Source organism: Pelophylax lessonae (assembly GCF_965119305.1).
Source record: "Pelophylax lessonae genome assembly, chromosome: 2".
Classification (NCBI taxonomy): Eukaryota; Metazoa; Chordata; class Amphibia; order Anura; family Ranidae; genus Pelophylax; species Pelophylax lessonae.
This window is the reverse complement of record NC_138769.1, coordinates 557504911-557520843: the sequence shown is the minus strand read 5'-3', so window position 1 is coordinate 557520843 and position 15933 is coordinate 557504911. Positions and strand designations below refer to the sequence as shown.

Here is a 15933-nt window from a genome sequence, read left to right as displayed (position 1 = left end):
GATCTAGCAACCAGTGATACAGGAAGGAAGCACAGGCACAGCAGAGGCAGAGCGGTCAGCATCGATGTGGGGATTGGAATTTACTTCTGTCCGCAGAGCAGAGCCCCCCCCCCCCCCCTTTTCAACAGTGGATCGGCCCTGAGCTGCGTACCGGTACACTAAAATCACATTCTGGGCGCAGGGAGAGGTGGCGGTACTCTCAAGAGCTTTTTTCAAAAGTGGCGGTACTGAGTACCGGTGCATACCAGCCCACCTAAAGCACTGGGCCTATAGTAAAACAGTTTAATTTAGATAGAGTAGTGGGCGATGTTCCTGTACCAAGATTTCACCCTGAACTTATAAAGCTGAGTTTTTCTTTTAGTATTAGGCCAGGTCGCTAGGGATCATGGATACAACTGTTCGGAACTCTATGAGGGGCTATATGGGCATTGTTGTTAGTTATTGAATGATGGACTGACAGCCTGGGTAACACACTTACCTTGACGTTAACCACAAGCATATTGGAGAAAGGAGACAAACCCTTTCGACAGCAGCAACGGTCTATAAAGACTTTGCCACTGATCAGCAGCTAAACTGTTGGTGCAAGTTCCACTTGTTCTGGTGGTCAATTACCTGAACTGTTCTATCCGCTATCATGGTCAAGTAACTGAATTGTTTTATCTGCTCTAATGGTCAAGTACCTGAACTGTTTGTAAAAGTTCCTTGCAGGCAAAAGGAAGCATGCGCCTTAAAAGCGGAGTTCAACCTAAAAAAAAAAAAAAAATACATAAAAATACCCCCGGGACAGTCAGGGCTAGTGCATTCCACAATGGATAGCCTCTGAACTGTCCCAGGTTGCACTTACCTGCAGAAAGAAATACTTACCTTAAAAATGTATTGTCCAGCGCTGCCATCTCAGGTGTGGGCAGCTTGAAGCCAGTGCGATCCTCTTCTGCGTCCTTTTCCATCCTCTTCGGTCCCACGATGCACTGCACCGGCCCCGCCGTCACTTCCGGGGCTGCACCGTCATGCCCAGAAGTTGTTTAGCAAGGTATGACGCGCCTGCCCGGAACGGACGTCGGGGCCGGTACAGGCGCATTGATTCCTGGGAGCGATGACGTTCAGCTCCCAGGAATCATTGCAAGCCAGGAAGTGACGACGGGCCGTGGCCGCAGAGAGAGGAAGAGGAAGTAAGGCGAGTATATGTTCTTCTAAAACAAGGTAAGTGAAAAAAAAAAAAAAAATTGCGAGTATCCATGTTTTACAGGTGACCCGGGGCAAGAAGATGGACCAAAGTAAAATTTTAGGGTGGAACTCCACTTTAACAGGGAAAGGAGGATCTTGACCCTTAATGGAATAGGCCTGCACCACCATCTGCCTGATCCATCTGGAAATGGTTGCAGCAGATGCGACCTGCCCTTTACGAAGCCCATCCATGAGGACAAATAGGGAGTCCGATTTCCAAAACGATGCAAGCCGCCGCCAGGTACACTCCGATTGCTCGAACCACATCCAAAGAGTGCAAGGCAATGCTTTTAGGGCGTTTAGGCTTAGTACACAAGAAAGGCAACACAATGTCTTAATTTAAATGGAAACCAGAAACGACCTTAGGAAGGAACGACAGGCAGGAAGAGGCACCACTTTGTCTCTGAACCAGCAAATAAGGTGAACGACAAGACAAAGCAGCCAACTCCAGACACCCTGCGTGCAGAAGTAATAGCCACCAAAGAAGGCTACTTTGTGTCGAAGTAAGCAGAGGAAGCTCACGAATATCTTCAAAAAAGGCAGTTTCTGAAGAACCGACAGCAACAAAATTGAGGTCCCACGGAGGCAATAGAGACCTCACTGGGGGAGCCAAGTGGCAGACCCCCTGAACAAAGGTGTGAACCAAAGAATGGGTAACTAACAGGCGGTGAAAGAAAATCACCAAAGCCGAAACCTGGTCCTTGATGGTTCCCAAGGCTAAACGCTGATCTACATCTTTTTAGAGAAACTCCAAGATTAGAGTCACCGAAAAAGAACGGGGGGGTGGGGGGAGGAGGAGACCCCCGAGACTCCCATCATGCAATGTATGCCTTCCAGACTCGATAAATCTTCCTAGATTTTCTAGCTTTTAACAGCGTGGGAATCACCGGTCCCAACACCCCTCTATCCTTCAGCATCTGGCTTTCAATATTCAAGCCGTTAAAGCCATCGACTCTAAAGCAGGATGGAAGATTGGCCCTTGAGCCAGATCTTCTCTGAGAGGGAGTCTCCAAGGGACGTCAGCGACCAGCCGTACCAGATCGGAGTACCAAGATCTGCGAGGCCAGTCTAGGACCACTAGGATTACTGGAATCCCTTCTGCCCTGATTCTTTGCAGAAGTCTCGGCAGAAGTTTTAGAGGAGGAAATGCGTATATTAGTCGGTACTGGCTCCAAAGGGCCACCAGAGCGTCTATGGCGTCGGTCAGAGGATCCCGAGACCTAGCTACGAACCTCTGTACCATCCTGTTGAGACGAGAGGCCAACTGGTCCACTTCGAGAGTTCCCCACCGGAGAGAAAATTGATGAAACACCTCCGGGTGAAGAGACCATACTCTCTGGCCCAACGCCTGCCAATTGAGGTAGCCCGCCAGCCAAATTTTCCACCCCTCCAGCAGAGAGGGCTGGAACGAAACGTTCTGCCCACCTTAGATTGCAGGCTACTTCCCGAGCCGATAAAACAATTTGTGTCTCCATAGTGACTGCCATATGCCACAGCCATTGCATTGTCCGATTGAATCCATATTGGGCACCCCTGCAGACGATCCATCCAATGGGTCAGGCAAAGCCTGATCACCCGAATTTCCAGGATACTGATCGGCAGTCTGGATTCTTCCAGAGTGCAAACCCCCTGAGCATTATCTGTGCATAAGATGCTTCCCGACCCAGACAGGCTGGCGTCTGTGGTGACCACCGTCCAGAAAGGCTGGCATCCGCGGTGACCACTGTCCAATAGGGGGGAAGAAAGGATTTTCAGTCGAAGAAGGAAGCCACCAGATCAGGGACTCTCTCGTACCCTGGCTCAACAGGATCACATTGTCTAGAGATTGTGGATTCTTGTTCCATTTGCAAGAATCTCCCTTTGCAGAGGTCTCATGTGGAACTGTGCAAACAGAACCACCTCGAAGGTGGAGACCATCAGGGCCAGCACTTGCATACAAGTCTTGAGAGATGACCGCCTGTTGGACAACGGGAGCTGAATCGCATCCTGCAACTTCTGAAGTTTTTCCCCCAGAAGAAACACCTGGGCTAAGGCAGAGTCTAGGGTCAGGCCCAGGTAGTCCAGCTTGGTGGAAGGAACCAGAGCAGATTTTTGGAAATTTAGTTTCCATCCAAACTCTTGCAAGGTTCGCAAGATAATGTCCAGGTTGTCGGTCAAAGCAGTTAGACTGCTCACAGAAGAAGATCGTCCAGGTACCCCAGTACTCCACCCCCCGCTGCTGCAGCAATGCTTACACCGGGGCCAAAACTTTTGTAAACACCACCAGAGGAGCAAAGGCTAGACCAAAAGGTAACACCACAAATTTATAATGCTCCTTGCCCACTGAAAAGCAAAGAAAACACTGATGCCCGGATATATATTGGAATATAAAGGCAAGCGCCCTGGATATCGATAGAGGCTAGATCCCCTTGATGAAGGGATGCCACTACCATGCGAATGGACTCCATCCAGAATTTTTGTACCGCACAAAGCAGTTCAAGGCCTTGAGGTCCGGGATTGGACGAACTTTGCCTTCCTTCCTGGGAACAGTAAATAGGTTTGACTAAAACCCCTGAAAGCGTTCAGATTCCAGAACCGGTACAATGACCCCTTGTAAAAGCAAATCTCGCACCGCCCAGAGGAGACCTCACAGCCGATCTGGGGACAAACGCAGGTTGGAAGGAAAGAACCTTGTCAGAGGAAAAGACTGAAAATTGATCTTGTAACTGGACCGAATCAGCTCGTGGACCCACCTGTCCTGAATCAAGGAGGTCCACGGGTCGGAAAGAAGCGAAGACATCCCCCCACCCCATATATGGGTGAGGGCACCCCTTCAGGCAGAAGAGTGCTTGACGAGGTCTGGAGAGACCCGCTCTTAGCTTACCAGATCAGTGCCTCTTGGAACATCCGTAGGGGGTTCAAACTGATTTTGATCCCTTTTCCTGAGATCCTGAGGAACGAAAGGGCCACTTATGAGCCGAGAAGAAAGGCCACGTTTGGGACGAGACTCCTTGCTCCTTGTAGCCTGCAAGAAAAGAGTACTCTTCCCCCCTGTAAGACCCTTAATGATCTCATCAATGGAAGCTCCGAACAGGCGATCTCCTACAAAGGGGAGATCTGACAGGACCTTCTTGGAAGCCTGGTCCACAGACCAGTACTTGAGCCATATCATGCGCTGAAGGATCACCGCTGTTACAGACGCCCTGCAGACTAAGGGAGCTGCATCCAGAGAGGCATCCCAGATGAACTGCAACCCCTGGACCAACTGGTCCGCTAGCTCCGGGAGGTTTGGGGGATAATCTAGTTCAAAATCCTGGTGCAAAAAAACGTTGCCCATTCCATTAAGGTCTGGGAAACCAAAGTTATGGTAAACGCCGGTCTAAGGATGGAACCGGCCATGGTAAAAAAAGGTCTTTAAAAGATAGAGAGAGTCCTCCACCGGGAGAAGGGTGGCTTTAATTTAACCTGAAAACCTGAGAATCCACCACAGGTTGTACTGTCAGCTTCAACAGGGACTCTTCAAAGGGATAACTCATAGCAAAACGCTTAGGCACCCCATCAGTGCGTTTAGGGGAAACCCCACTGACTTGCGACAATTTTGTCAAAAATAGGCGGGAAAGGGGAAAACCCTTGTTGCCTTTGAGATTCTGTGGGTACCGAAATGTACCGGCGTCTCCAATGCAGCAGCAGCTGCGTCCTCCAGTTTTAAAGTTTTGCGCACTGATCCAATCAGTGCATCCACTAGTGCCTTTTCGCACGTGGCTGTAGTGGAAGAGGAATCATCCTCACTATCAGAGCACTCCGGGAGCGTGGACGCAGACTTAGTGGGGATACTCGCGTCCGCGGTGGCCAGATCCACCTCAGAGTCTGAGGAGACAGAGGATGCAGGTGAAGGCAGGGGGCGCTTTTTGCCCATCCTTTTTTGCAGCACCATATCTACCTTGGACACTGATGACTCTAGGACCGCCATCATAGCAGGCAGAGCGGACTGGGACCCAGAGGGCCCTGCAACTTCTGAGAGGGGGTCAGGTAGTGAAACATGCTCCGGGGACTCCATGATTAACCCGGGGACCATACTAGCCAAAATAGAAAAATGCACTGCTAAACGACCCCCAATCGCTGTACAGGCATCATCACAAGTCCCAGCGTACCAAGTTGCTGCTATAACAGAAAGAGGGAGAGCCCTTTGTACCCACAGGGACTCACCTCCACCGACTCAGGTACAGAGCAGAGCACCAAGCTGCATGCCATGTGGCGATCAGAGAGGAGGAGGAGGAGGAGGAGGAAATCCAGGAAGTAACAGAGGCCCACCACCGAATCACCACTCCATAGGCTTCAAAAACATGGCCGCCACTTTATATCAACTGGATACTACAAGAAAATGGCCCCTGGACTACAAAAACCTGGCCGCTGACATAATCTACAGTAGGCATCCACAACAAAATGGCAGCTTCACACGGCTCCCGAGACCCCCAGAAACTGATGAGTAATAAGGAGGGGCCCTGGCAGGAGCCCCCCCCCCCCAAAAAAAGGTGTGTTTATCTGCCGGCGGCACACCCCCCCCCCCCCCCATCACCCGCTCAACAACCCCAAACAGAAATTACACACCCCTGGGGAGGAAGCTACGTGTGGGTAAATGGGGGGTGGTCCCAGGGAAAACCCAATAAATGGGGGGGGGGGGGGGTGTCTATGTGGGAAGGAGGGGAACCCCGAGGGTCCAACCATCCCAGAGAGGCCACCAGGGAAAGGGGGGGGGGGGAACGCTACTTACCACACCATTTAAAACAGGTGGGCACCACTCCAGGCAGACCAACACTCCATCGGAACGAGGGTGCTGCGGGCCAGAGGCACGCTGCAACTCAGGTTGTAACCAGTTCTGTGCGTCCTCACGAGACGTTTAACTCGTCAGCCAACCCCCCCCTGTCCAGGGGGGCTATGTCGGGGCCAACCTAGCGCAGAGCTGAGGTCGGGTTGCACTCACTGGCCTGACTGGGAGACCATACGAATCTATGCTATCCAGTCCGACGCCCAGTCCGGCAGTTGATTGTAGTTCTGACAGGAACAGAAAATAATAAAAAAGGAAAAAATTCCATTTAAAAAAGGAAAAAATGCCAGGACCAGAGATTCCAACAAGCAACTAGGTCCTTACTCCTGACTAGGCAGAAAAAAAAACTGAGCGCCTATAGCAGGAAGTAGGGGTATATCCCCTGGGACTGCCCCAAAGGAGTGGTAAGGTTTTTTCCTGCCTAGGGTCCTACTACTGTAGGGGGCAGCATAAGCCAATGGTCAAGAAGATTCTGGAGCTGTGTCCGTCAATGAACGAAAGAGAAATTGCAGATTTCATATTCCTTATTAAGGTTGGCCTCACAAATATCTAATAAAGCTTCTAATATATTGGTTGTTCTAGTTACTTTTAGCTGACTCACGTCATTGGAATGTTACTGTTAACTGATGACCAAGTCCTTGAGGGGTCATACTGCAAAGGGAATTGGCTTGGGGGGTTGTCTTTTTCCTTACATTCAAGACCGATATCGTATACCACAGCCAAAACCCATAAGGTTGTTGGTCTTATTCAGAGCCTGCAACTCTGCAATTGTCTGTGGTCACTTGTGCCATGTTACGGGACCATTGGCGGGAAACAAGCATCTTTAGTTAAAGCAGAGTTCCACTGGCTTTTGTGTTTACTAAAAGTCAGCAGCTACAAAAGTGTAGCTAATGACTTTAAATAAACACATACTCACCTGTCCAAACGGTCCAATGATGCGGCTGGGAGGAGCCTTGGTTCTCTCAGTCTTCCCCCTGTGGCACCGGCATCTCTAGTGTGGGAACCCGGCTGTGACAGCTTCCGGCTTTATCGCCGGGTGTGCATTGTAAGTCCTGAATGGACGGGCAATCTTCTGGGACCTGCGACGTGTCCCAGAAGATTGCAGGGAGGGGGAGAGGAGAACTTCTGCCCAAGCTGCCTAGGCAGCCTGAGCAAAAGTGGGAGCGGATACCTGTCAAAATTAGGTACCCCCCCTCAAAAAAAGGACATGCCAAATGTGGCATGTCAGGGGGTAAGGACCACTTAAAGCAGAAGTTATACTTTTGAGTGGAACTCTGCTTTAAGTATTATGGTCATATTTTCTTTATCTGTATCGGTCATTACTTTTAATAAAGGTTATACTTTTAAGTATTTTTGTGATCTCTTTACACATATCGAATAAAAACCCTAAAAGAACTTAAAAACTATCACGTGACCGTGATACAACAAGGCTACAGAACAGCTGTCACTATTTTAATTTTATTGCTGTAAAAAAGTCTTACTTAATAAAATGAAACCAGTCATTTAATTACCTCCAAGTTTCAATCATGGCTCCTTTTCCAATACTGGTGTCTGCCATTATATGAGGGAGTTGCTCGTGCCGGGACAAACCCATCGCAATATCTATGTGTGATTCTGAAGAGGTGTTTACTAAACCACTCTCGAGCCAAAAGATGGCAGCCTCAGTGTAGAGGGCACAGGAAAGCAAGGTTTGACTCTATATAATGGGATTTATTTAAAGCTTTACTTGCATATGCATTACACTTAAGCATTTACCTGGAATATATAGGTTGCCCCTTATGCACACTAATTTTCCACATACCTTTAACAGTGATCTTGGAAAAGCAGGACATCCTATCCATATTTGAAGGCCCAGCTTGGCAAGTTGGCACCGTGTACATTGAGCTTCTGATCATCTACATTGTTATAGGAGTAAAGAAATAAGGTGCTAAAAATGAACAGCACACAACATCCAATAACACCTGCCTACACAGAAAGATACACCTACACATCGTATACACTCTTCAGTCTAAAAAGGAACTCTTTGTGAGTGGTTAAAACAATCTTTTCTCTCTGCACAAGCACAGATTTTTTTTTTAAAACCCCAAATTTGCAAAGAAATCTTAAAATTTGTGTATTAAATTCGAGACCAGCTTCACATCTTTGTAGTGTGGTAATGTACAATAAGGCACCATGCATAGGTTTACGCATTGCAGGGCATTTATTCAAATGCACTACACCTGCAATTAGTGTGCCACAACAACATATGGTAATGCACTACCTTGTGTTGCTGTGTAGCACAAAAAAAAAAAAAAAAAAAAAGGTTAGGAGCGATTTAGGACGAGTTCAGATTTCTTGGCAGCTGATCCAAAAATTAGAGTTCCTTAACACAACACACATTAAAGTGGAGCTCCACCCAAAAGGGAAAGCTCCATTTGCCTCCTCCCAACCTCCGCTGCCCCATTTGGCACCTTTTTTTTTGGGGGGGGGGTTTGATTGACAGATACCCACTCCCACTTCTGGTTGACTTTGCATCTGGAAGTTCAGCCCCCTTCTTCCCCCACCGCCAGGACAGTTACAAAGCACAGTGCTTCGTGCATGCACAGTAGAGACCCAGCTGTGAAGCCGCAAAGCTTTCCTGCTGGTTTCCCTTACCCAAAATGGCAGATGCAGCACCTGAGAGCCGATTGAAAAATTTGCTTGGGTGAAGACACCGCTGAATTCACCAAAACACTAGCCAGAGAAAGCTATGCACATCATTTTTTCAGAAGGATGGCAGCCTCCATATATTTCTTTAAGGCCTAAACCTGTGATATGTTTGAAGGATACTTACCTTTTAAAAAAAAATGAAAAATAAATGCATAATTTTTTACCTGCAAAAAATGTGCAATGATTATGTTTTTCTATGGAGCCTGCAGAGCATTACACCCACAATCAGCAGATCGAAGGTTCCTACAAACTTTCCAAAGCTGTCTGCTCGTACTTCATACAGGCAGGCAGTTACCTCGGAACACAAAGAATCAATGAGCTACTAGAGCGCTCACCAGCGCCCTTGTAGTTAATTGAGAACTACAAGCTGTCAGCCACAATGGCTAAACGGTACCTGTAGGCATTCATTTAACAAAAAATTTGAATAAATAACATGGCCATGTGGGAAGAGCCCCGCTTTTTTCACATTGTGAAAGCGAGTGAGAGGAAGGGGGGGGGGGGGGGGGAGGGAGGCTGCAGATACTGGAACACGCTACGTGTTCCACCATAACAGGCGCAATCATGTAACATGTTCCACAGATGAACTTAACTTACAGAATATACATGCATTTTAAAACATGTTTATAGGATTTTCATGCATTTTAGTGCAAAAAACACAAAGTCCCATATTAATACACATTAAAAAGCCAACATGTGAATGGAGCCTAAGTAGTAGTGGGTAGAACAGGTAATCCCTAGCCTCACTAGCTTGCAATACAAAAACCCTCTCTAAATCCAAATTCAGTATTCAAATATGGCCCTCCCTTTGGAACATTATCTCAGTAAAGATAAAAAAAATTAAACACAGGACGGTGTTGCTTCTCTGGTTTCATTGTCTTTTAGGTGATAACTTGGAGAGAGTACAAGTCTATGAAACTTCACTAGTAAGTTCCAGATTCTCTTCTTGCCACTGATGCATACGGTTTTGGACATGATAGTTAAAAAAAAGAAAAATAATAAAAAAAAAAAAAAAAAAAAAAACAAACACACCCCCCTAGGTCTATAAATGTAAATGCCTTCTCTTACCATGTTTTTGCTGCTGTTGAGTGAATGAACAATTGATGACGCTCTCATAGGTACCCTTTGCGCCAAGCTAACTTTGCCAACAGGAGCAGCAGACACACCGATATTTGACAGGATGCTTGCCAGTGCAGCTGGATCAGCTTTAAAATCCACCTCAGAACCACCTGGGAAAAAAAAAAAAAACAGGAATACTCACATCTTGTGCCTTTTCTAGTATTCTTAGCTTCAGATGTTTTTATAAACTATAGAAGAGTTTATTAGACCCATTATATATATATATATATATATATACACACACATATATATATATATATATATATATATATATATATATATATATATATATATATATATATATATATATATATATATATATATATATACACATACATATACATACACATACATACACATACATACACACACACACAATATATTATATATATATATATATATATATATATATATATATATATATATATATATATATATATCCTACTACAGAATCGATAAAGTATAATAAAATATTAAACATGTTAAAGAATACATGTTTAGCTGCGCCATCACCCTACCCCCTATGTTGGTCATACATAGATAGAAATTTATTGGTTCAGCAGGGACCAGCCAAATATCTGCCCACTGTGGTCTACAATGGAAACGATTAAATATTATACTCTAGCGCTTACAAGTACGTGCTCAGTAAAAGTATATAACCAAAAAAATAGGATTTACATATCACCTATATACTGCAACTTTAAAAAAAAAAAAAAAAAAAAACTGTGCCTGCGCAAAAAAACGGTTTACTAGAATCCTCACACTGTGAAATTAATAAAGTGCAATTAGTGACAAATACTAGGGATCGACTGATATCGTTTTTTCAGGGCCGATACAGGCGGTCCCTGGGTTGTTTATAAATTGAAAAACAGTGCATTTTTAAGTGCAACTTCAGCCTGTGCAGGGATGTGGGATGTTTTGGGCGCTTCTGTGCATGCAGTCATGTTATCTGGGGCTCTTGTGGCCATGCAATGCATATACTACTGCAGTGTGGAATGTGTCTGGCGCTGCAAGATGGCTGCTCGGCGGTATCCGGGACCAGCCTGGAGCACAAGTGATCGAAATTGACGTACGTTCGCAAGTAGGAGTCGTTCGTAACTCGGGGACTGCCTGTACCGGGGTCACCCTTCAGGCCGATAGCCGATATTAGGTGCCGATATTCTGTTCACTTAAACTTTTTAAAAATCAACACAATTTTCAACACAAATCTGGTACTGAACATGTTAACGATTATTAAAACATTTTTTAACATTAAGGGCTCGTTCTTTACACCATACTTGCATGAAAACCGCACAGATTTCACTTGCAGAGACATCAGTTTTCATGCGCGATTCAGTCAGTTTTCATGCACACTGTGTGGTGTGAACAGGGCACATAAAGAAGAAGAGTAGAGTAAAAGAAAAGAACCATTGTTTTTGTGTACTTGCAGAACGTGCGCAGCAAAACTGACATCTTTGTTTATACTATTGTGTGACTGAACAAACAAGACCTAGAAGACAACTGTGAAAAATAAAGTGCATGAAAAATAACTTTTTAAAGGATTGCCAAAAAATAGAAAAAAAAAAATGGCATAAACTGCTGCAGTGCACTCACTGCAATGATTCAATTTAAATCAGTACTGCATGGCTTTGGGCCATCATTCCTCACGCTGTTACAAACTCTGTATAGGGAACCTATAGCGAAATTGTTGGTCAAAGGCTATAGCTCAGATTACCTAGAGATCCGTAGGTAGACATGTCAGGGCTGCCCTCTGTCTCCCCTATTATTCATCCTAGCCTTGGAACCCTTAGCTATCAAAATACGCCAAAATCCGAATATTCAGGGTATTCCCTGTGGAGCTGGGGTGCATAAGTGTGCCCTCTTTGCGGATGATATCTTATTGTATCCATCTACCCCATTGGTCTCGGTCCCTAATTTACTTCAGGACTTGGGGTCGTTCACTGCGATCTCAGGATTGCGGGTGAACCATTCCAAGTCCCAGGCCTTAAACCTCACCCTGGATGACACCACTGTGTCAGCTCTCAAAAACAATTTTCCCTTTAATGGCAGGATGGGTCTCTGCCGTACCTGGGCATCCACCTGACTCCCTCGGTAGCCACGCTTTATGCATCGAACTATCCGCCCCTGTACAAGACTATGTGGGCGGACCTCTCCAGATGGGCGATTAGCCCTCCGTCGTGGTTCGGCAGGTTGCATTCGGTGAAGATGAATGTTTTGCCACGGTTGCTCTACTTGTTTCGTACCTTGGCGATATCCATTTATATGCCTGATCTTAAGCTTGTACAGTTTATATGGGGGGACAAGAGGCCCAGAGTGAATAGGGGAACCCAGTTTACACCTAAATTGAGGGGAGGTCTGGGGGTCCCCGATCTGCTTAAATACTATTCTGCTGCTCAGCTCACCCACTTGATCAGATTCCATTCAAAAACGCCCCGTCCAATTTGGATGCAGCTTGAAGCCAACCATTTGCCTACTACTCCGATTGATCACTTGATGTGGCTGCAGCCCAAAGACCGTCCTTCGATCTTGTGCCCCACTTTGTCCCTGTCCTTGGGGATATGGGACAGACTGGCGAAACGCCATGGCTTCAAGTCTCCCCACACTCCACTAGCACCCTTACTGGGCAATCCACGGTTCCCTCCGGGCCTCTGTCCTCTTGCTTTCACGTGGTGGACTAATAAGGGATTTCTCCATCTAGCGGATCTTTGTGATAGGAGGGGTCTCCTCTCTAGAACTACACTGAAGGAAAAACACTCTTCCTGAGGGTAAGGTCTTTCGCTATACTCAGATTTCCCACTATGCTGTCTCTCTAAAGAGTCTCTGTGACCTAGCAACCTCGACTCCCATGGAGTATCTTTGCAACACGAGAGACAAACAGACGACCTATATATCTACGATATATAATGTATTGCACGATGATTGTACTAAATTGCCTTATATGACCCGATGGGAGGCAGACCTGGGGGAGGAATTGGACAGGGCGGAATGGAACAAGTTAGCGCTGCTGAACTCAAAATCCCTGATCAATACGTCCCTGATAGAAGCCAATTATAAAGTCTTCCTGAGGTGGTCCCTGTCCGGTTGGCGGCGGCAGTCCGAGAGGCCTCTCCTTTGTGCTTCCGGGGCTGTGGTCAATCGTGCTTCCGGGGCTGTGGTCAAATCGGGCACGGTCTTACGCATCTGGTGGACCTGTCCCAAGGTCTGCAGATTCTGGATCCGCGTATATAATTTTATATATTCGCTCACCGACATTAATTTGGCTAAGTCCCCTCTACAAGCGCTCTTAGGCAAACCGATCGAACAGGCCCCCAAACACACCAAACCCTTAGTTGCCCTTTTTTACACAGCAGCCAAAATCGCAATAGCTTGATCCTGGAAATCACCAGTGGTATTAATGGTTAAGGCTAAGCTGACCTGGATCATGGTCAATGAGAGAATGGTGGCCATCCTCCAGGACAAAATGCACCTCTTTGAGAAGACTTGGGACCCCTGGATGAGATATCTGGCGGGCCCCCTGTAAATTTGGGGGTATACCCTCAGAAATTTGTGAACAATTGTCTCTCCACGGCTATCTTGACCCCTCTCTTGCGGACCTGGACACCAACCCCTTATCGCTCCTGTCTCCCATCCTCCCTCTCCTTTCCATCCCCATTCCTCTTCCCTTTTCCTTCTTTGCTCACTCTTTTCTATACTCTCCTTTAATTTCTGTTGCTCTGTAACTCTGCAGACATGGTCCTCGGATCTTCATGGACCTGCCAGCGCCGCCCAGTGCGGCTCTTACGCTGTGATTTGCTACATTTATATCTTGGTGTACCACTACAATTGCATCGGCTTCCCGGGGCCGGTGGTGTGGTGATGGGCTGGGGTTTGGGCGGCCGCTCTCCCCCTTTCGGCCCAGTGTGTTCCCCTGGGGGCGCCGGGGGGGGACCTGGTTCGCGTTGCCTCGGTCTGGGGAACAATTGAAAGAGTACTCTTTAGCCTGATACACGACTGCCACGCGCTCCTTCGGGGAGCTATGTCGATTGTTCTATTTTGATCTGTATTATTGTATTTCATAACAGATGTTACTTCAAGGTTTTCTTGCGTATTTTTCATTTGCACTTAAACCAAATAAATCTATTGAAATCTAAATCAGTACTGCAGCGCAAAAGCTAGACAGTGGACACTACACTTATTTCAATACTCCCAGTTAAGTAGAATAAAATTATAGTGCAGAAAGCATAACATTTCAGCATGTTCACCTGTTAATCGGCTTCTTTTTTTCCTATATTGCTGCCACTTCACTAAGAAAACACGCTCATGTGGTACAGAGGAAGGAGGAGCAGAGAGGTATCTTCTAGCATGAGAGGCAAGTCTTTTGTAGCATGCCTCATTTTCTTTCCACCACCTAAGACGATCCCACTTCTGTTAATTACTGGTTCCTTCAAATAGAGATGAAGTTCATCATCCAGGCTAATTATTGCAGATTCAGAAGAATCCTCGGCATGAAGCCCCAATAAGAACACTCAACTTGGCATCAATTCGACCACGATGAAGATTCTTTTCTGTACGTTGTCTTTTTGGACGTTTGTTTTTGCAGCATCCTGCTCTTCCAGATTATAAACATGCTCTTCCTGACTTGACGTTTTAGCAGGAACCTCCTGTATCTCCTGTTGAATATCCTCTGTCAGCCATTGTTTTGCCTGGGCCAATACATGATCAGAAGAGAAAGCATGATTCTTGTATCGAGAAACCAAAAGATATGCCAGCGCAACATTTTTATTCTTTTTATGGTTCTTTTATGTCTGCCCCTCATGACCTGCCTAAATGTTTTAAAATGCCGTGTGTTGGGTCCTTCATTCTCTTGAAGAAGCATTTTCAGCACTCTCACACATGGGATGACAGATGAGTTGTAATGACTCCTCTATTGTCACTTCCTCGATGAGGAGGAGGCTCTCAATGACATTGGCTACTATGTCCCACTAATCAGCAGTAGGACAAGAATATTCTCCATATTCACCTGAATAGATGGCAAGAGCTTGCTTCTGTTCCATTCTGTTGAAATAGCCTGAATCAAGTTGTTTTTGGGTAGGCCAAGGCCTCCCTAATGCACCTCAGTCACTGCGTGGTAAGGATTGAATGGTGGAAATGGCCTGCGCACCTCTTCAGCATGCCAATTAGATCAATCAAAGCTCTCTGGCCTGACACACCATTTACTACATGTTGCAGGGTGTGTGCCATGCAACTGAGGTCTGTCTTCAGCAAGCCTCATTCCTTTCACCATGTTTGCTCTGCTGTCTCCAAGCACAAGCGTCACTCGCTCTTTATTCCCCAGTCTTCAAGCATAGAAGCATTTCTCTAATGTACTCCCCCAGTGTGGGATCCATGCATCACTTTTGTATTCAACATCAATTGCCTTTTTGTCCATCCATTGTCAATAAAGGCATGCAAGACTCATTAGTGACTGTTTGTCCTGACCAGGAGTCATGAATGAGAGGAGTTGCCAGCATTCTCTGGTTGCAGCATAGTCTTTACTTTCTCAACTACCTTTTGGTGAATACCAAGCATATACCAGCATTTCGGTTTGATAATACTTTTCACTCTTTAGTGTGTACCTTGGCTCAGCTATGGACATCAACAGCTTAAATCCAGAGTCAGACACCATTGTAAATGGCTTGTTATCAGAGACCATCATCTCGGTCATTACTTCCAGCAGTTGGGATCTTCCATCTCAATTTAGCCACCTTTTTTTTTTTTTCTGAAACATATTGGTGATTGTTTTCTGGGAAAGTGGAGTTATTTACCTGTTTTTTCTGTGCTGCATTATATAATTCAACTTGATAAACTCTTAGATGGGCCCAAAGATTTGACATTTTTGGTTTTTGCAGTTGCTGATCCCATGCTTGCATTGTGCATGTGTTGCACACTGCGGCTTCTCCTGGGGATGGTTGAGACAAGAAATAGTCCCAGACCACACTTATTTTTTCTGTCTGCATCCATCTCCATTGCAATTTGAAAGAGTTCATACTGAAGTTTAAAAAAAAAAAAAAAACACTGGCTGGCTCAGGGGGCAGCGGCTTTTTGCTGGGACAGGCTGGCTGGCTGCCAACCTGCTGGGACAG

General features: G+C 46.1%; 1 protein-coding gene across 1 annotated transcript in view; it reads right to left on the bottom strand.

Moving 5' to 3' along the window:
• Positions 1-15933, bottom strand: part of TROAP (trophinin associated protein) — a gene marked incomplete at its 5' end in the record, with an annotated part of 162270 nt that overhangs the window by 123947 nt on the left and 22390 nt on the right. Inside the window, 2 exons of the mRNA XM_082244299.1 lie at positions 7830-7923; positions 9782-9942. Coding sequence (XP_082100425.1) covers positions 7830-7923; positions 9782-9942 — 255 coding nt within the window. The remainder of the gene's footprint in view (positions 1-7829; positions 7924-9781; positions 9943-15933) is intronic.